The sequence below is a fragment of the Glycine soja genome, chromosome 5 (genome assembly GCF_004193775.1).
Source record: "Glycine soja cultivar W05 chromosome 5, ASM419377v2, whole genome shotgun sequence".
NCBI lineage: Eukaryota > Viridiplantae > Streptophyta > Magnoliopsida > Fabales > Fabaceae > Glycine > Glycine soja.
In genome coordinates, this window is record NC_041006.1 from 41,509,453 (window position 1) to 41,532,402 (window position 22,950).

A 22,950-nucleotide genomic window follows, 5' to 3' on the forward strand; every position below is an offset into this window, starting at 1 on the left:
AAATTGAAGAGGGTGCAAAAAGCAACAACCCAAAATCCAATAGTGTTTGCATAGGCTTGGAATAGAGCCCAATTTACCATACATGATTACATTCTACATATAGGACCTTGTAAATGCTCTTCAAGATTATCTTTCTTATAGAAAAATATTTGTGATAATGTGTAAATAAGCACATTAATTAATAAAATAAATTTACAATCATTCTACGTTGTTTCTCAACGATATCTTGACCAATAGAAGAAAAGTTGATGAGCATGAAATTGCGATCTTTATCTTGGCCAATAGTTTGGCAATGGAGAAACTGCATGAATGTTTGGTATGTTAGGGATGACCATATATAAGTACTTAAATGTTAAAGTAAATTTGTGTACAATGATCTCCTAAGCAAAGTTTCATATTTGAATCTTATAAATAAATAAAAAAATTAATTAAAATAAGAGATTTTACTAAATATGATCAATTGGAATTTTTTAAAAAAAAATAAATAAATAATTCACACAAATAATATATTAAAAAAAGTTTATGCCTGATGAAAGGAGCCTAATGGATAAAAAGAAACCATATATTATAAGAAAAATATAATAATAGTTTAGGTGAAGTCATTTGAGAATTAATCACTTACTTATCAAACACGTATAAGTGTAGATTGAATGCATGATTTGGGTATGCATGGTCGATGGTCAGGGGGCCATTGAGGCTTGTGACAAGATGCTAGTCTACGATTTCCTTTGTGAATTGAGTTGGATAATTGGATTTTTCGTCATGCCTAGTACTAGATCGTCTAAAACAAAACCTATGTTTATGTGAATAATAATTTTAATATTTTTATTCTAATTTACTAGTATATTAATACTTGAATCCATTATAACAAATTTATTATCTATATTTTAATTGGCATAAATATTTTCTGACAAATCAATAAAATATAAATTTTAATATGTTAGCAATAAAAATTCAATGTAAATTATAATATATTATATAATATATAATTTAATTAAAAATATTTGAAAGTATTTATTTTGAACAGATTTCAAAGTATTTTAATTCCTATAATTAATAATAAAACATTACAAATAAGGTTATTTAACTTAATAAAAGAATTCATCAAAAAAAAACTTAATGGAATAAAATCTTTCAAACAATAGCAATGCTATTTTTTCTTTCTTAGTTCTATGTCTTCCACAGTTCCACGTCCCTTCCTCTTACCTCCATCCAAACAAACTAGCAATAAGACAACCCTTTTTAAAATCTCATTAATTATGCCCGGTATATTCAAGCGATTCTCAATCGTAATAATTTCAATATTTAAAGGGCATTTTATTATAAGGAAATGCCAAGATTACCTCACCACCCTCACGAGAGAAGGACAAACAGAAAAGTAATAATAACAATACTTGTTATTCTTTTCGACTCATCATGCGTGAGATATCTTCAAAATTGTTTGTTTTCTTTTCTACATTATACTCTTTTACTTTTTATCTTTTGCTTTCCTTTTTCAATATTTCTTAATCAATTCGGGTTGTGGTTATCAAGTTCCATTCCCAGGTAATTTTCTCATATCTTTATCCGGAAAAAACATAAATCTATTAGATCTATTGTCTATTTATTTGCTTCCTTTATATTTGTTGAAGAAAATGTGTCATTTGATTTGTGGCATAATCTTTATCTCAGGATGAATGCGTTTGTTACTTAAATTTGGAATAATCATTGTAACATAAATCTAATGAAAGCACATGAATGATGAAAGGATTCAGGATGAGAAAAATTATTGAAAATATTTATGTCATAATTACCATTATGTTGGAATTTTTCTCTCATGCATCCAGGATGGATAATTATTAGGTCTACTTAAAAGCTGTTAGCGTATTCCTCTACCTTTAGATTCAATTGAGTTATGATTAAAACTAATAAAACTTTATGCATTTTTAATTATTTTTCTTTTTCCTAACTTGCAAATCAATGCAGTCCCCCCTTAAGTGTGTTCTTGAATATGTTAGATTTTTGTCTTGTATTGAGTTGTTGAGAGTTGAGACTTCTTTTGTTTTTTTTTTTTTCAAACGATAATTCTATCAATTCTTAATGTAAATATTTCAGAAATTATGCCTTAAAGTTGAATCGAATCCATTATCATTACCATCTTTCTGTGTATAAAAACTAGAAAGTGACAACAGAATAAGAGTTTCCCACATGACAATTACTATAGTTAGTTAGGCATGTGTCATGATTGTATGTTAAAAGAATTTTTTAAAAGTAATAAAAAAAATGTGAGCTTATGAAATATAAGTTCTTAGTTGTTCCACTTTTGGACTTTCATTCTTGTCCATATGATAAACAAGTGTTGTCAACTTGACTTGCTAGCTATATATGTTTTTCTAGCATTTAGATCAATTCACCAATGAGCTTGAAGGAAATGCTAAGATCTTTTCCGGTTTATAAGGTACTATATAGTTTGTTCAATAAATCAGGAAAACAACAAATACTAATTAAGGTGTTTGAACAAGCTTATCTTTATGGAAAAAGGAGTGAACTTGGTATTGGATGGTCTTGTTTTGCAAATGAATGTGGGAAGTTGACATATGCCTAAACTTAGGCTTGCCACATTTATGATATAAGTTTGTTTCATGAGCAAAACAATTGGATCTCTATTTGTGTTGGTCAAGCCATGACGGATGATGCTAATGTTTGCCAACATCGTAGTGTTCACAAAGCACTAATAGTAAGAAGAAACCAAGTGGATTTAAAAGGGCTAATTTTAATGTTTTATTACACAGTTTCTTTCTTTTGCTTGTTAGGAAAATTTGTATCAGTGTGAATATTGGCCACTGTGCACCAAGTTTTTTCTTTCTTTCTTTTATTTTCTTGTTTATGACCAAGTTTTTTATATAAAAAAAAACCTCTTTTATTTTAAGCCATCTACATGTTACAAATTCTTGCAAAATATAATAAGTGTGTATACTAAATAAAAGAGATAAAATACATTTTTCCTCTCGGTGATATATAGATTAAGTAAAAATGTTGTTAACTCTTAAATTATGTTGATTAGATGAAAAATTCTCTGTAATTGAAAAAATTAGTCACTCAGTTGGACATATAAATTTGTGTATATTTATATATTGGGAGCAAATGGATTTGTACTAACCTATCATATTTTTAGTCTTTTTGTTTTTACAATCATTGTGTACTTAAAGGAAATTACATGCATTTCAACCTAACTATCAAGGCATTTGTTTGCATCATAAAAAATACCATGACAGTAAAATTAAATAACTAGTGTATATGTAAATTTTAATGTGTTTCTATATAAATTAATGATTATAATAAAAAAAAAGATAAATTTTTACATATCCACATTAAGTTTTCCATGAATATTCTCAATCACTATAATATTTTTGTAATTATTCTATTAGGCATGATCATCTGTGCTTGGTTCTAACTTTCAATGAAGGATTTTTATTTCCTTTTCTTATTTGAGATTGTCAATACTCCTATACAACAAATACTGCAAAATATTTTAATCACCTAAAAACAAAATCCAAAGACAGTTTAAACTAACATAAAGTTAGATTATTATAACGTAAATTTTTCTTTCAAAAATTTTCCATTTATTGATTTATTTCCTACTATTAAGTGACAACTACGTATGTTATTGTCTTAAATGTTATCTTTGTTTTCATATGGCTAATTTTAGATGATACAATTTTTGTGGTGTGTTTGTACTTTGCACTAGTTCTATAGTTGTCCCCACATCATAATCAATTACTTAATTGAGTCCTAGTCTTACAATGTCATGTGCATACATCATTTCGAAAAGGCCCTCAAAATATGTCTTTATTTCTCGATTTCAGGATTCCTAGTCATTTGGGAAGACAAAAAAAGAGTTCCTTGACAGGAATTTATATCTAAATGTAATATTTGCTGATGTCCCATAGTAAAAATGACAAATCACCACTCAAAGGAATCAATCAAGTTTTTTGGGAGTCTAATTGATCCTGAAAATGTTGAAGACCTCCAAAGAACCAAAACAGGTTTGTAAATACTTGTGTCACACATGAATATTGGAGTAATATATAAGATTAAGAAATCACTTTCGCAAGAAAAGAAATGAAGCAACACTTTCTTAAAAACTTGGTAATTATACTACTATTAGTCAACAGAGTTGTTACTCATATTTTAAGTGACAAAGCTTAATAATTATTGCTCATTCTTTACAGATATTGAAAATAACATCTCTAAGATTCTTGAGCTTATTAAGAACAAAAGCCATAGCAAAGAAGATGATGAGAACCACAAACATTCTACAAGTGGGACAGAACTTGTTGGGTTAATAGAGGATTTATACAAGAAGCAACAATCACTTTATGCCATATATGATTGTGTCATTGAAGAGTTTGAGAAAGTAGTTTCTCGCAAAAGAATCAAGAAGGTTGCAATGTCTTCCTCTGACTCGGACTCTGAATACTTTTCCCCAGAGGAAGTAGATGGCATTAAGAGAAAGTCAGAAAAAGAATATTACAGTGTATCTTATCTTGGCACCCTTAAGCAAGAATCTGATAGAGGTGATTGTACAGATGAGGTTCCTAAGATTGAAGCAACAAAGTTTGAGGAACAATTAACTTCACTAGCGAAAGAGGTTGAGAGTTTGAGCCAGCAAAAAAAGAATCTAGAACTTCAAGTTGAAAGCCAGACACATGAAGTTAAGCATCTAACCTTGAAGAACATTGAGTTGTATGACCAAGTATCAGAACTTGAGTTGTTGTTGAAAAGGGAAAAAGGTGTGGTATCAGATCTACAAACACAACTAAATAACAGCGAGAGCCAAGCAAACTTAGCAAAGTCCAATGTTGCAAATTTGATGGCAAAGATCAATGAGCTAGAACTAGAGACCAAATCCCTACAAACACAAAAAAATCAAATGGGAGAAAAAATAAAATGTGACAAAAATGAAGCATTAACCCAAAGAGAGGACTTGATGGAGCAGCTCAATGCCATGCAACAAAGGCTAGATTACATAGAAAATGAGAAAAGGGAACTAGAAGTTGAGATGGAAAGCCAAAGGGAACAAATTTCTCAACACCTTATTCAAATAGAAAATGTGAAGGACAAATTATCTGAAATGAGATCGGTTGAGCACAATATGGTGGAAGAGAAAGAGGGGTTTCTTGAGAAGCTAAAGGATCTAGAACTAAATTTGGAAATTCAAAACAACCAGAAAAATGAATTGGAAGAGAAGTTGAGAGCCACAAGTTACGAGGTTAAACAACTGGCAGATGAAAACAAGGCCCTTCAAGACAGAAATCATGAACTGAGAACAACAATGACACAGAAAGGGGAAGAGATCTCCATTTTTATGAGAGAACATGAAAACCATAAGAATGGAGCTTCCATGGAGGTTATGGCTTTAAAAGAAAAACTTAACGGTATGAGACTTGAGCTAGATACTATGCGTGAACAGAAAAACAAGCTGGAGCTACAAAATGAACGAAGCCAAAAGGAATATGCTGAAAGCCTGGCAAAGGTGGAGACTTTGAACACCAACTTAGCAACCCAAATAGACGATCAAGCGAAAACGATTGAACGAGTCAACGAGGAGAACAAACAAGCCAAAATTGTGTATAGTAAATTGAAGTTGATTCAGGTAACAGCAGAAAGGAAAATGAATGAACTTGCAGAAGAGTTTCGAAGGAAAATGGAAGACAACATCAGGTTATTGCACCAAAGGATCCACGTGGCAGAACAACTGAACAACGAGAACAAATACAGTTGCAAAGTAACAAAGCAGAGGTATGAGGAAGAGAACAAGAATTTAGGACTGAAAATTGCGAGTTACAAAGAGGAAAAGACAACGCGTGTTCCAATTGGGTTTGAATTGGTTGCACTAAACAGATTGGATTTGGTGGTTGAGAAGGTTGAGGAGCACATGAGTCGCATGGCTAGAATGAGGTGTGAGGTTGAGTTTGTGAAGGATTGGATGAGGGAAAGGAATGGAGAAGTGAAAGAGCAGAGAGAAAACGTGGATTGTCTTAGGGAGTTGTTGAACAAAAAGGAAGAGCAAGAATTGGTGTTAAGGGAGAATGTGTGGAAATTAGAGGCAAATGTAAGCAAGGAGGGAGGGGAGAAGTTGAACCTAAGGAAACAAGTGAGCCAGCTTGAGAAGAAAGTGGGGAAATTGGATAAAATTTTGAAAGAGAAGGATGAGGAGTTGATTAGCCTTGGGGAAAAGAAAAGGGAAGCAATAAGACAACTTTGTTTTGTGGTTGAGTTTCATAGAGATCGTTATAACTATCTAAAGGACATGGTTGCCAAAAAAGGGTAAATAACATGACATGAGCTTGGGAAAGAAAAAAGAGTCAAGAATCTCTCCAAGAAGCTTATTGTTGTACATGGTGTATGGAACTCTGATCGTGTGCACTAATATTTTTTTTTCTTTCTATGCGACTGGCATATTGAATTTTATAGTCGCATTTTTTTCCTTTTTTGTTTGGTACAAATTGAATTGTAAAGTCAGAAATTGTTAAATTGTATTATGATTTTGTTAGTTTGATATAAGAATTATATATCAAACTTATGGATAACTTAATATTTTCTTTGGATAAGAAATGCATGAAATAGCTCGATGAAGGAGCAGTGAGGCATCGGTAGATAAATAGATTACCACACCCCTTTCTTGCTCTAGTGTTCTAGGGTCCAAACCCCTCAGGCTCAGAGCTACCATATCGAAAATCCTTTATAATGCGTCTAAGACTGTAAAATCGGTTTATAATTTATAAAATTATAGTCACATCTTTATCATTTTTGTAATATTTTTTTCAATAATATATCACTCTGTCATATTATTGTAATCTATAAGTGTTATATTATTTGACTGTATCAGCATGATAACATCTCCTCATGATTAATTCACGATCAACAAACAAAGGAATTAAAGTTACATAATTTTAAGAAAGACTAAAATTATAAATTTTAAAATAAGAAAATTAAAATCATTCGTTAGAAATTATAAAAAGACTAAAATTATAATTTAATTTAAATTTTACATAGTGACAATTTTTTTAAAAAAATGTAAAATTATTTATGTTGATCAATTGGACATAAAGGATAACATTGTGTGATCTTGGAATTAAGTTACTAAATTGAACTTTAATAATAAAGAAACCAAATTGAATCAAATAATTAATAAAAAGAGGAATTAAAACAATAATTTAACTGATATTTTTGGATAAATCAAGATTATCTATCAATCAAAAAATAAAATAAAAAACTAATTAACCTTGTAGAATATTGAGATCTATTTAAAATGGTTGACTACTTTTAATAAATATTATTCTATAAGGTATTATACAATTATATATAATTCTCTATTTCTATTTTTTTTAAAATCAGCATTCTCTATTTGTAATGTACCAACAAAAATACATAATTCCATAGTTGATGAACTCAATAAGTTTGTTGTTTAAACAAAAATACAGCATTCTCTATTTGTAATGTAATCAAATACTTTTAAAGAAGTTTATTTTTTTATAACATAGCTTTTGAACAAATTATTAAGTTGAGGAACATGCAAAGATAATCCACCTAAGGGTGAAAGACTGAAAAGATAATTTAAGAAGTAGTAATAAATCTGTAAAAGTTTACAATAATTGGTCCAGTGACTTGCAATTGCAGGCGGGAGTAAACGGCCACAGAGAACATGGAAACTGCAATTGGAGGCAGATCATCATCAGTATTCAGCATGATATTCGTGGCATCTTATCTTGCTCCTTTCTGGCATTGAGTCGTTAATGATATTTTTTTCTAATTATATTATGTCAGCTTTGTCTTTTTAATTATGATGTTTTGTCAGTTTCCTAGAAATTGAAACTTAAATTTGTGAGAGTCAAGCACATTCTCATCTTACAATTATATGTGATTTAGCAGGGGTTCGATTAAAAAAAAGTTTAAATAAAGTAATTGAGTATAAATAATTAATGTATTAAAGTTAAAATTAAATTATTGAAATATTATTTGAGTTTGATATTTAATAAAAATAATTATTGATTAAACTTTATTTATTTTTTAATCAAAATTTTAATTAATTATATTTTTTTCTTATGAGCCAGAGAAGATTGAAAATGTTTGACATCCCATTATACAATTTATATATACCAAACAAAATTTATGATTATATACATCATCAAAGTAATATACACACACGCACAATATTAGGCTGTATCTATTTTAAATTTTACATTTAAAAAAGTATTAATTTGTGATTGATCTTATTAATGTATCACCATTAAAGTTAATTGTTATTGTTACATGAAAGACACTCAAATCACGTGAAGAAGTATAGAACACCATTCATTTTATGTTCCGTTAAAAGAAATCATTTTATGTAACAATTAACGCAGCAAAAATAATTTGTAAATATAATTAAATGATTTTACAAAAAATAAAGCATATAAAAGTTAACTTTATTTGATAATGAGTTTATTTTAGTAGTTTTATTTAATAAGCTACTTCAAAAACTACTAACTATTTTTTTTATAATTTTATCCTCACTGATTTTTTATTAAATTTCATTTTATCCTTTTATTCAATTTTAAATTTTTTAAACCTATTTTAACATTCTTACAAACATGAGAAGATATACATATTTTTAAGGCAATATTAATTTTTTATTTTATTTTTTAGGCATATATATATATATATATATATATATATATATATATTTAGTTATCATGAAACCTGGGATTCAACTTTTTTGTTGTTTTGTATAATTTTAAATTATTTATTTTATTGAATTAATACATTATTTATTTATTTAATTTAAAATATTTGGTAACTAAACAAAAGTTGATAAAATATCAAAATTATAAAGAAAAATATATTCTATTTTCTGTTTTAAAATAATAATATTAATGAAAATTAACTGTTAAAAAATTAATTTTAAACAATATGAGTTTATTTAACTTAATTCTACTTTTTCAAAGAAGGAAATTTTTTATTTAAAACAATATTAGTTTATTAAAAAATTATTTTAAAACTGTACGAGTAAAATCATCAAATCTTTGCTATTATTTTAGAATACAAAATTATTGTCCTGATTTTTAAGATGATAACTTATTAAAAATTAAATTTAAATATTAAAAATATTAAATATCTCTTTCCCTTCATTTGATATTTATCTTTTAGCTTATCTATTATATTACAAAGATAAAAGAAAAACATATTTAAATCAAAATAAAATTAAGAAGAATGTTTCTTAAAAGTAACATTATTTTCTTGAGGAGTTTTTGGATATTATGTTATTGGTGAGAAATTTGACTTTGTCATTGATTATATTTTATCAAAAAATCTGATTAATTACTTTTAATATGTCTTCTTTTTGTGTTTTTTTTTATCAATAACACTCAAACTTTAAATCTTACTTTATATATTTGAGTCCAATTTCATTCATATTGACATCATGTTGATAAATTTTACATAATATGAACATTAATAAATATTAAATTTAATAACTTATTTATATTTTTTTACGTAGCTAGAATATTTTTGTGTTTGGAGTTAGAGACAAACCTTTTAAGATATTATAATTTATTAAATGATTTTTTAACAATAACTCTTTTAGGATGTTTTAGAATTTTGTTTTAAGAATTTATTATAGACATGAGGATTGAAGAACTCTTAACCAACTTTTCAAAATTGATTTTCAAATATTTATTTATATATATATTCTAAAAATGCGGTACATTAAAAATATAGTAGTACAAGAAAATATTGATTAATACCAACAAATGGTTGCCTGTCTGATGATGAGTTTGACACACTTAAAGCAAGTGATCAAAGGTTCAAAATCTTAATTACTCTTATGTGAGGATAAAGCTAATTAGGAGGAAAAAAAATAATCCAAATTTGAGTACCTTCATACCCCGAAGGATATTAGTATAGGATAACAACCGGAAAGATTTCTTGCAATTGTATGTGTAAAAAAAAAAAAAAATGTCAGTTAATTCTTAAATAATATAATTTTTTATAGACTTGATTTATTATTATATCCTGACCACTGAACGGACCTTAACATGATAATTTGATTAACAAAATTTTCTCTTTACAGAACATAAAAAATGTCATTTTACAAATTTTTACACTTGGTATTAATTAAATTTCTTTAAATAATTAATTACTAAATAATATTATCCTTCCATTTATGCTCATGTTTCAAAAAATAATTACTTGTATTAAAGTTTTTCAGGAAGTTAAGAAAAACAATTTGTAGAAAAAATAAATGAAGTATTTACTATTGTGTTTTTATTAATATATAGTTCTATTTGATATTTCAAAGAGGACTAGGTACTTTCATAAATTTATTAAAGAGAAACAAAACAATAGTCTTATTTCGAATGATATAAAAAAATAGTCCTTCTCTTCCTAAACATCAAAATCCAAGAAATGGCATCCAAAAATAAATAAATCAAAATCCAAGAAAGATAATGGGATGCATTGTGTGATCCACGTAAAAGCTTTTAAAATTAAAAGAAAACGACTAATAATTGTTTTTTTTTTTTATGACTAATATTTGTTACAAGAAAAGATTTTGTGATTAATTAAGTTAAAACTTGAAACAATTACACTCCAAATCCACACGCCCAATAGTTAACTAATAAAGCATAGAATTCTTATTTTACTTTTTTAGTTTATTTTAAAAAAGGAAAAATTTAATTAAACATTATATTAAAAGAATCTTAAAATAAAAAATATATTTGGAAGATTTTTGGAAACAATTAAAAATCCTCTTAAATATGCCTTCTTAAAGTAGCTATTATTAGAAGTTTATATTAATTAAAAAAGCTATACAATATTTTTTTTATGAAAAAAGCTATATATTATTAGAGAATACTCGTGTAAAATTTACAAAAATAATAAAAAGAAAACACATTAATAATAGAGTCTCCAGTTGTCTTCAAAGGCTCAACGTGTCCTGAGGCGAGAAATAACGCGAAAGAGGTCATAGTGGCATCATGGTAATAAAGCGAGAAAGGAAAGGGCAAAGATCTGAAATGCAATCCAAAGATTCCATTCCTGAAATTTGAAGGTGCAAAAAATGCTGGCTAGCGCTCTAATCCAAAAAATACAAAGCCACTTTTCGATATCATTATATTTTAATTAAAAACCGGGTCGGCTCTCTCTCTGTCTCTTGCATTAACTGAAGAGCTTCTCCTTAGTTACTTTCTTTCTTTTCTCCGAATTTCGATCCTCTGCTCTGCTCCAGCTTTCAACTTTCAACTTTCACAGGTAACCTGACCGCCAATTTCCTATTCTAAATATTGCATCACTTCAATTCTCGAACCTCTTAGTTGAAGCTCTTTCGTTTTTCTTCAATTGTTTCAGCTCTCGGATTCGATCGGATCATCTTCGCTTGCTTCGGAACTCAGTTTCTCTCGGTTTCTTTTTTTATTCTTTTTTTGTCTTCTCTGCTGTTGCACAAGGTAAACTCCTATACAGTCGTATCTGATCTTTCATCTGAATCTTTTACTGTGCTGTTAATTTTGTATTGGATGCTAGCACGTCGATCTTGGACGATTTTGTTCTTTTGGATTTTAAAGAAAAAGAAAACTATTGCTGCTTTATGAAATTATTTATCCTTTGTCTTTGGTAATTTTATTATCATCTGATACATTGGTTGAAGCTGAAACTCACTCTTCTTTTGTAAATTTTCTCTCCTTTTATCCGTAGGCATTTTTCTTGGTAGAATTCATTGATTGTTACAAATAATTTGAAATTAACAAAAAAAAAATAGCTTGTTTGTTTGTTGAGCTGTACCGTTTGAATTCCAATCTATTTCTGGGGTGATTCCCAGAGTTGCTGACGTGGCGCCAGATTACTGTTGTTGGCACGTACTAGTTGCACTGTTTCTTTCTCTCTTCTTTTTTAACCTTTTTTTAATATTTCTTACCTGTTTATATATATATATATATTATTTATTTCGTTCTGAATATTTGAACTCTTCAAGCTGGGCGAATAAAACGTTGGTCCAGCGATGATAGCCTTAACATCTACAGTATTTTATTGAGAATCTGACGGTGAAGGGTGGACCCAAACAATTACACATTCTCCTTTTCTTTCTCTCTCTATTTTCTAGATTATGCCCATAGTCAATCCCATGATTGAACCCCAATTCCCATATTCAAAAAGTGATATAAAGCCGCTAGAAAATAATAGTGGTTGCTCTTTTGAATGAGCCCTATATTATACTACTACAATCTTTCCCTATATTTCAATATTTTTGTTTTCCCTGTGACAAGAGTTTGCGTTAAATTTCCTGCCACGTCTTTTGATTGCGATATTATATAAAAATATGACTTAAAATATTTTTGTTCACATATCAAATATTGCATACCGCCATCTTGGGGGCGACACAGAAGCTGTAATGGCAAGGTGTTGGTGTCGAAAGACTAACCACGGATGTTACATGCACTCTTTCTGTTATAACTAGAACAATAAGAAAAATAAATAAATTAGATGTTGGTCATATTAGTCCTTTAATGATGAAAAATTGAAAATTATGCTTAAGGTCTATTACATAACTAGTATTCAAGGGACAAATCTGCAGTCAATTTGATTGACTGAATACATATTCAAGTCCTAGTTTAATGCCTAAATGCAGATTTATGGACTACAAAGTGTAATTTGTATCAATTAGGGACTCATGATCAACTTGTATCATTCATGGACTATTTGTACGTATTTCAGTTGTTCTCCTATAATTTATATTTGTTTAGCAAGTTTGATGGGTATAAAACTATAAATAAAATTTTGATTGCTCTAAAAGTAGCTAGATTTGTATTCTCATTAATGGCATTTAAAAATTTCTTTTAACATCTAGAAAATTGGGTGCATTACAGGGCTCAAATATCAAGGAATTGTGTGCATTACAGGGCTCAAATTACAGATTATCTTGATGTGATACTGCTAAGAAGTTGAAAATCTATAGAAAAGATGGTGAAACATCGCTTTAGAGAGTCTATTAAATCTTTGTTTGGAAGTCACATTGACTCTAATAAAGAAGAGCAGCTCCAGGAAGCTAAAGCAGGTACAATTTTTTTGAAAGATTAATTCAGCTACTACCATGACAGCGTGATATGATATCATTGAAAATAGTGATGAAGAATTTACTATGATTTGCATGTATGATGTATCACCTTATGATCATACCTATGATTTTAATTTTTTCTACTTTTCCTACAGAAATTGAAGACAAAGTGAAAAGGATATTGAAACTTATTAAAGAGGACAACCTTGAAGAGGATGGTACCCCAGTAGAACATTCTAAGAAGGAACCGCTTGTTGAACTGATTGAAGATTTCCACAATCAATACCAATCACTGTATGCACAATATGATCATCTAACGGGCGAGTTAAGGAAAAAGATTAAGGGCAAGCGAGAAAAGGGTAGTTCTTCATCCAGCTCAGACTCTGATTCAGATTCAGACTATTCTTCAAAGGACAGAGACAACAAAAACGGACAACTGGAAAATGAATTTCAAAAGACAATTCATGACTTAAGGCAAGAACTTGAAGTGGTGCATATAGAAGTGGCTGAGTTAAATCGTAAGTTGACAATCACACATGAAGAGAAGGAGGATCTTAATTCAAAATATCTTGCAGCATTGAGCAAGATACAAGAAGCAGACAAAATTAACATGGACTTGAAAACTGATGCTGAAGCATTAGGCACTCAAAGATTAAAACTTTTGGTTGAGAATGCTGAACTAAATAAACAACTGGACACTGCTGGTAAAATAGAAGTTGAACTGAGTCAAAAATTGGAAGACTTAACAGCAGAAAAAGATAGTTTGACCATGGAGAAGGAAACAGCTCTCCAACAGATTGAGGAGGAAAAGAAGATTACTGATGGCTTGAGAACCCTTGTTGATCAACTGAAAGATGAGAATTTAGCACTTGGCAAAGAGTTAGAGGCAGTTACAGGTGAATTTTCCATTCTGAAACAGCAGTTGGAACATGCAGAACAGCAAATGACAGATATAAGGCACAATCTGAAAGTTGCTGAGGAAGAAAATGAATCTTTAAAAGTGAAACTTTCACAGGCTTCAAATGAGGTTCACCTGGCTCACAATAGAATACAAGATTTTGTAGCTGAATCAAGTCAGTTAAAGGAGAAACTTGATGAGAGTGGAAGGGAAATTTCTGCCCTCACTCAGATGCATGAAGGATATCAGAAAGAATCCTCAAATCAAATCAGGGAACTGGAGGCACAAGCCACAACCCTGGAGCAGGAATTAGAATCACTGCAAAACCAGAAGAGAGATATGGAAGAGCAAATTAAGAGCAGCACAACTGAAGCGGGGGAACTAGGAGAGCTCAATTCAGGACTACAAAACCAAATATCAGAACTTGAAATAAAGTCCAGAGAAAGAGAAGAGGAGCTATCTGCTATGATGAAGAAACTCAAAGATAATGAGAATGAGTCATCTTCTAAAATGTCAGATTTAACATCTCAGATAGATAAGCTGCTGGCCGATATAGGCACATTACATGCTCAGAAAAATGAACTGGAAGAGCAGATCATTTCTAAAAGTGATGAAGCTTCGACTCAAGTCAAAAGCATTACAAATGAGTTGAATGCGTTGCGGCAAGAAGTGGAGTCCCTCCAACACCAGAAATTGGACTTGGAATTTCAGTTAGTGGAAAAAGTCCAAGAAAATTCTGAGTATGTGATTCAAATGCAAACTCTGAAAGAGGAAATTGACAGAAAAATCCTGGAACAAGAGAGACTTCTGGAAGACAAGGAAAATTTAGCCATGAAGCTAAGGACCCTGGAATTAGAGATGAACACTATAAAGAATAAAAACAGTGAAGCTGAAGAGCAAATAAGGGCTAAAAGCCATGAAATCAGTCACATGAGTAAGGGAATGCTGGAGCTACACGAAAAAATAGCAGAAATAGAGAAAATATCAACAGATAGAGAATCACATTTCTTAGTTCTCCAGGATAAATTTATTAATGCGGAGCAAGTGGTTTCAGCTAAAATAAAGGTATCCAGTGAACAAATTAAGAATCTTGAACATGATCTGGCTTCCCTGCATCAGGAGAAACAGGAATTAGAACAGCAGTGTGAAAAGATGAAGTTGGAGGTGGATTCCATACAGAACCAGAAGAGTGAAATTGAAGAACAAATGAGAGCTAAAGACCATGAGAACTCTGGGCTGAGAGAGGAAAATTTGGGATTTCAGGGAACAATTACTGTTCAGGAGAACACATTAGCCGAGAAAGAGGCAGAGCTATCCTCTTTACAGGAAAAGCTTCACGAAAAAGAGAGTGAGGCTTCAGGCCAAATAACTGCCTTCACAGTCCAAATTGATAATCTAAAACATGATTTGGTGTCTTGGCAGAATGAGAAACAGGAATTAGAACAGCAGTGTGAAAAGCTGAAGATGGAGCTGGATTCAACAAACAACCAGACGGGTGAAATTGAAGAGCAGCTGATAGCTAAAGACCATGAGAACACTGAACTGAGAGAGGAAATTTTGAGACTGCAGGAAGCGATTGCTGCACTGGAGAAAACATTAGCTGAGAAAGAATCAGAGTTATCCACTTTACAGGAAAAGCTTCACGAAAAAGAGAGTGAGGCTTCAGGGCAAATAATTGCCTTCACGTCTCAAATTGATAATCTGCAAAAAGACCTGCTTTCCTTTCAGAAAACAAAAGAAGAACTGGAGCTCCACTGTGAAAAAATTAGCGAAGAACATGCACAAAGCCTTGTAATGGTAGAGAATGAAAAGAATGACATATCAAGCAGAACTATGGATCTTAAGAGATCACTGGAAGAGCGAGAAGATTCATATCAGAAGTTGAATGAAGAGTATAAACAAATCGATAGTTTGTTTAAGGAATGCATGGTCAAACTTGAAGTTGCAGAGAAGAAGATTGAAGAAATGGCAGGAGAGTTTCATGAAGGCATTGAGTCGAAAGATAAGAAGGTAGCTGATTTGGAACATACAGTGGAAGAGCTTAAAAGAGACCTAGAAGAGAAAGGAGATGAAATCAGTACTTCGGTTGAGAATGTTCGGATGCTTGAGGTTAAGCTTCGTCTGTCAAACCAGAAGCTCCGGGTCACAGAACAATTGTTGAGTGAGAAGGAAGAAAGCTTTAGGAAGGCAGAGGAAAAGTTTCAGCAAGATCAGAGAGCCCTTGAGGACAGGATTGCTACTTTGTCAGCAATAATAACGGCCAACAGTGAAGCTTTTGATGAAATTGTTTCTAATCTTAAAGAGCGTGTGAACAATGTCACGACTGGCATAGAAACTATAAGCTGGAAAGTTTCTGATGACTGTAAAAATTTCGAGGACAGTATCTCTAACATCTCACACGAGCTAGGGGTTGCAAAGGACCATGTGAGGGAGATGAATAGGGAAAAAGAGCAGTTAAAGAGAGACAAAAACCACTTGTTGGAGCAGCTGCAGATTAAAAAAGAACAGGAAGTGGCTTTGAGGAAGAGTGTTGAGAAGCTAGAGGCAAAAGCAAGCAAGGAGGAATCAGAGAAGATGAATCTGACAACAACTGTAGTTCAACTAAATAGGACAGTTGGAGAGCTTGAGAAAAAGATGAAAGAGAAAGAGGATGGCATGCTGGACTTGGGAGAGGAGAAGAGGGAGGTCATTAGGCAGTTGTGTTTGTGGATTGATTATCACCGCAGTCGTTATGATTATCTCAAGGACATTCTATCGAAGTCTCGCAGAGGCCAGAGTGCAGCATAAATCCTCTTTTCTTTTCTTTTTTTGTATGCAGCTTGTTCGTTGTGGTGATTCAACTTCTCATTAGCTCATTTTTTGTTCATGTGAATTGATTCTTTTTGTGCGTGTTTGTAATTTAATTTGTCCAGTATCAGGAGCATCGTATAGAATTAGATTTGTTCTTCCCTTGAATTTGAACTGAATAATGGTACAGCAGTTTTTTCCTTAACTGTTCAACGCAAATATTTAGACTAGAGCTGATAAAAAAACAAACTAGGTTTCAAAAATAATTATAACTACTTATATAAAAGTAATTACAAATATAATCAATTTTATAGAAATAGCTATTTTATATAATTTATTTTTATTCATTCATAACCTATTATCTAATTGATTTTAGATATAATTTGTTATATAACTAATTATATAATTAGTTTATTCATAATCGATTGTATACTCATATTTTAAAAATAATAATTGATTATATCAAATTATAAATAATTATATTTAATTAATTACAGTTATAATATCCATTTTTACCAAAACCAAAAGTTATAATACTCACTTATGATCGAATTATTTATTAATTATAGTTATACAAATATCAAAACCACGTGCACCCCGAATTTTGACAAACAAGTCACCATTGTCAAGTTCATCTTTAATCTTTCATTTTCTGTAACGTTCTTGTTTTGCCATTTCCACGCTTTCACCGAATATCAAATTTATTCGAAACTTGGCTTACACTGGATCTTAAAAATGCACCAAGTAGAAGGTTGACCATGATGGGTCTTATGCTTGCATGATTAAAGTTTGTATCACATTGTATTAATTAGATTGCATTCGCGGCAGTCCGTAGAATGCAGCTTTCAGTTGCTTGAAGCCAAAATTTCTTTAGATAAGTATTTCAAAAACTCTCTTCTTTAACTTCTTCAATTAAAAAAAATATAAATTAAAGCTTAATCATGCAAACTAGTGAATGAAAATTTGAGTTGAGTAGGCTTAAATATAGTTTTACATGCCTATGAATCAGAACTATGACCAAAAGAAAAACTGTGTTTTGAATCCAACAGAAAGGCAGTATAAGTTCCTTTCTTTAAATTATAATAATTTTATTTTGTTTATCTAATTATATAACAACTTGATTATATAATTTTTTTCTTTCTTTTTATAAATTATAATGTATTCTTTAAATGTTTATTTTAAACAGTAGTAATAGTTTATTCTTTTGGTTTATTAGACCTTATGAATGAACTATTAAAAAAATTATTCACAGTTGAAGTTCATCAATATTAAAATAAATACTACTATAAAATTCCTACCGACACATGGCTTATTAGACCTTAGAATGATGCATGATTGGTCTCATCATCTAATGATTCACGAGAAAGGTGAGAGAAGAGACAATGAGATGAATACGTGGTGAATTATTTATTAGTCAATAATTAGCCATTATTAGTAGAATGCTCAACCTCCAAGTAGGGCCACGCACCTACCCCACAGGAGGATTATAAAAGAACTTTCGTGCCTTTGATGAATTTTTCTAATGACAATTAGAATTTAATCGTGATAATTAAGTAGTAGGAGTGTAAATCTTTAATTTCATTTTATTGTATAAGTTTGAATTATTTCATTAAAAATATTACAATTGTTACATTTAAATTTCATACTTTTAAAAAATCAAACTTACATTAAACAAATTTTATATTTATACTGTATTTTAAAACACAAAAAAATATTTAATATTTAATATTAAAAATTTTATATATGATCTTTTGGTTTAAGAATTTAATGGTAAGGATATAAAAAAACTGATACAAATTTTGTTTTGTTTTAAAAAAGCATGCATTGCATTTATTGCCTTTTTGAATCAAAATAAAAATAATATATTTTTATTTTTATTTCAAAATGAAGAATGATGTAATTATTATTTATTTATCAACTTATTTTGAGTATTGTTGTAAAAAAAATATTTTGAGTATTTTATTAGGTTATAAACCATTATTATATTTTTGGTTTGGATTTTTATATAGATAATAATCTTTAAAAACATCAGCGTTAAAGAAATTCACATTAAAAATTGTCATTAAATTTTTTTTATATTTAAAAACATGGAGGGAAAGTATTCAACCCCCTTAAATTTAACTCTTTTACAAATAGAAACCCTAAATTTTGATTTTGTCCCATTTATTCTTTAGATTTTATCTCTTTTACAAATAGCTATTCATAAATTTTAATTTTGTTCCAATCAATCCTTGAACTTTAACTGTTTAACACATAGATACCTAAATTTCAATTTCATCTCTATTAAATTGGAGTTGAATTACTAAAAAAAAACTAAGCTGATTATTTATTTAATCTCAACAATTTATTAGTTTTATTTTTATAAGTCACTTTTCCAAACATTAAAACATAATAAAGTTTAGAATTAAAAAATCAAGTAAAACCTTTTTGTTCTAAGTTTATATTCTTTATAATATTTTAAATATGAAAAAATGAGTTGTCAAAAAAAGTGAATGGTTAACATTTAAGATAAATAAAAATGATTTTTTATAAAAAGGATAAATTTTAAGGATATATTAAAATGCAATTAAAGTTTAAGATGTCCATTTAAAAAAAGTTAAGTTTAAATTTCAATCATAATAAATTTAAATTTTATGGTGTCTATAGGTAAAGAAGATAAAGTTAAAGAATTAATCGAAATAAAATTAAATTTTAAGGTGTCTATTTATAAAAGAAATGTCATTTCATTCCAAAATAAGTGTTATATTAAAAGAAAAATTATTCTAAAATAATTGTCACATTTTTTAAAAAATTATCTCAAAATAAATGTTAAATTATCTTTTTAATGTAACATTCATAATTTTTTTTCTACTAATACCTTTAATAAATTTTACTTTAATATTGGATTTTAGGGTCTAACCTTGAATTTTCTAGTTGGAGAGAAAAAGACACAAAAAGATTATGGTTGTATCTTTGTCAAGTGAAAAATACTAGTTAATGAATGAGAGTTTTTTTTTCCATTAATATTATTCTCTTTTATATATTTAATAAAATTAGTTTTGTAAAATTAATATATTTTTATTTATTAGCTTTTTCTGCTAGAACGATATTTATTCCGAAATGGATGAAGTGAGGAAGGTTTAATGTTCTTTTAAAAAAAATAATTTAAAATTTGATTTTATATATAAAAAACAATTTATAAATTTTACACCTATATTTTGAACATATTCATAATAAGAGATGTATATAATAGTGAGATTTTCCCCCCGATAAATATAAGCTATTAGAACTTATATCCTCAAAGGTTAACATTAAAATAGATTATTTTTAAAAGCGAATCGACTAACTAGTTTAATCGTTTTGACTGAAAGATCAATACGTTAATTCCTATGTTAAAATCTCTTGAAAACCGTAACATCATAAGATAATTTGTAAGTCTCATATTTTATTTAATACATTTTTTAAAATATATTTACTAAATAAAATGTCATACTTATAAAGTTATAAATAAATTTTAACCAATAAAATTAATAAAAATAAGAGTGTTCAAAATAATATGTGCATAGCATTTCCCGTACAATAATATAATACTCGTATGCTACATGAATTTTTATTTGAAAGTGAAAAAATATGTTAAAAAATGAAACTTATATTTATATTAATTATAAATTATAAACATTTTTTTTGCAAATAATACTTTTATGATAGTATCTGCACTTTTTATTAAGTTTAACCGTATCAATTATATTTTTTTTTATCAGTTTATGATTAGAAAATAAAATAAATCAAATATTATAATTTATTGAAGAAAAATATTAAACACTTCATAACATATAAGTTAATTATATATATTTGAGAATTTCAGAATGTAATCATAGGTTCCGATTATGTGTCCAATCGATCAATAGTTCCTCTTAATGATAGAAGTCACTTACACAAAATATTGGATAACATCCATAACGTTAATCATTACCATCATAATGATTACATTTATTATTTCATAAACCTAAAATTATATCTTTTTAACAAAAATTTAGGAATCATTATCAATAATTCAATTACAAGTTCGAATTACATTGTCAAATCAAGAGTCACTTTCAAGAATGGAAGTAATTATTCAGAGGTCCAACTAACATGTGTTATTATATAATGTTTTGTAAACATATGATTCAATTATAAACTATAATTTTAATCATTGGTATGTTACCAAAAAAAATCATTGTAATGATGATATTTTATTCGGTCACAAACCATAATTTAATCATGGTTACATTTATCGTTTGGTAAATCTATAATTTAGTTCTTATAATTTGTTTGATACAGCAAGAGGACTGATACACAGATCGCTCCATGGTAAAAACAACCCATCCGACACATGATGATGTGACATAGTAAATATTATTTTAATCTATCAGCAATCACCAATGTGTTAAGCCAGATAGCACTGGAATTTCCTTCCCAAAGAACATGCGCTTGAAGGAAAGCGTCCATTGATGATGATCCATCAGTATTCAGCTTGATGAAAGGGAAATTTGATGCTTCCCAACGAACAGATTTCATTGCTTTCAGAGGCATTGACTGTTGAATCACATTGATGACATCTGAGCTTGTCTTGAAAAATAAGAGCATTTCTACTCTTGGTGGGCTATTGATGTTGTTGACTAGCCAATCCACGCACGTAGCAGCATAAAATGAAGGTTCGCCATCCATGTTGAGACTGTGCCACACCTGTTACAAGAAGAAACATCAGACACGAAAATGGTTAATAGTGAGGCTACCATGAAATGTAAGCCAAAAGATCGAGATGTTTTATATTCTTAGGAACTCACTCTCATTTTCCATTTCCAAATTTACCAGTAGGCAATGAGCCATTTGAAGGCAGAAGCTAGATGCAGTAAACATTCCATCTCCGGATGCACCCCAAATGATTTTATCCTCCATGTGCTCATTAATAATGTAACTCTGGATTTCTCTCCTAGCTTCCAGCCAATAGACGAATTTGAAATCCCAATTCAAGATTCCCAGTGGCTTTATAATTGAATTCCAAGGTATTTAGACTCAAGCATTTGGACCCAAGTTTATTATTATGCTTTTCATGCAAAAAGTCCCTAAGAAGGAAATATTAATCATAGGAGAAGGGCGAATATTGAGACCACCAAGACTTCTAGGACGATAAATGACGTTCCTGCTCACCCAGTGAGAATGAATATATAGTCACCACCCCAAATGGTAGTATCTATCCTTTCACAAATTCCTTCTGGAATCCACAGGTTGGGCCAAAGCTACTCAACATTCAACAAATTCCTTTTCCATCCTGCCAATCTGGAGTTAGTCCTCTCAAGGATATAATTAAAATCACTGTTTCTAGTTTGTCCAGAGAGCATAGGAAATCCTAGATATTTCCCAATTTGTCTTGTGTGCTGGAAATGAGAGATTGAAATAAATTTATCAATCTTCACATGTAAGATACTATTAGAAGTCATGAACCTGGATTTCTGGAGATTAACTTTTCCACCAGACGCAGACGCTTTACAGTACAAGTCCAAAACTTCCTTCATTAACTTGATCTGAGAAGACTTGGCCTCAGTGAATAATAATATAATATACAGTCACCAGCAAAGAAGAGATGTGAAATTGCTGGACCGTTCCTGTCAACTCTCACTGGCAACCAACTATGCTCATCTACTTTCTTCTGTATAAGGAGAGATAATTTTTTCATATACAAAACAAAAAGATAAGAAGACAGAATCACCTTGTCTTCATCCTCTGGTAGGTGCAAAGGACTTCAACTTCTCACTGTTCTATTTGAGCGTCAAAGAGGTTGAAGTGGTACAGTTCATGATGAGATTAACAATATTTGGAGGAAAGACAAAGTCAATAAGAGTGAGCCCGAAGAAAGTTCCAATCTTTCAAAATCAATCTTAAACATGACATAACCCTCTTCCCTTTCTTTTTCTTGTCCATGAAATAAACTTGAGAATTTATAAGTACATGTGTCAATTACACAAATTTGCAATGTTTTGTAAAAATCAGTTATAGATCATAATTTTAATCATTATAATGATAATGATAACAATTGCATCTGTCCTTGAATTTCAATTCTGTAACTGAAATTTTTTAAACTAATGAGTTTCAATAACTTCCTTTAAATATATTTGAATGTTGAATTTAAAAATTATTTTCAAGTGGATTTTTAATAGAAGTAACTATTTCTCTT

At 29.6% G+C, this 22,950-nt stretch overlaps 2 protein-coding genes and 1 long non-coding RNA gene across 3 annotated transcripts; 2 read left to right on the forward strand and 1 right to left on the reverse strand.

Moving 5' to 3' along the window:
- The first annotated feature begins 3,934 nt into the window (after nucleotides 1-3,934).
- Nucleotides 3,935-6,499, forward strand: LOC114411401 (COP1-interactive protein 1-like). The gene is made up of 2 exons (XM_028375092.1): nucleotides 3,935-4,025; nucleotides 4,212-6,499. Exons 1-2 carry the CDS (start codon nucleotides 3,935-3,937, stop codon nucleotides 6,311-6,313), a joined length of 2,193 nt encoding a protein of 730 aa, XP_028230893.1. The 3' UTR covers nucleotides 6,314-6,499.
- A 4,617-nt stretch (nucleotides 6,500-11,116) lies between these two features.
- Nucleotides 11,117-16,959, forward strand: LOC114413438 (COP1-interactive protein 1). The gene is made up of 4 exons (XM_028377855.1): nucleotides 11,117-11,271; nucleotides 11,368-11,465; nucleotides 12,882-13,069; nucleotides 13,225-16,959. Exons 3-4 carry the CDS (start codon nucleotides 12,976-12,978, stop codon nucleotides 16,752-16,754), a joined length of 3,624 nt encoding a protein of 1,207 aa, XP_028233656.1. The 5' UTR covers nucleotides 11,117-11,271; nucleotides 11,368-11,465; nucleotides 12,882-12,975; the 3' UTR covers nucleotides 16,755-16,959.
- Nucleotides 16,960-20,949: 3,990 nt separating this feature from the next.
- On the reverse strand, nucleotides 20,950-22,620 carry LOC114413439. The gene is made up of 2 exons (XR_003666913.1): nucleotides 21,563-22,620; nucleotides 20,950-21,461 (listed from the first exon to the last, which is right to left on the reverse strand). It is a non-coding gene; the product is annotated as an uncharacterized LOC114413439 (long non-coding RNA).
- Nucleotides 22,621-22,950: the final 330 nt, after the last annotated feature.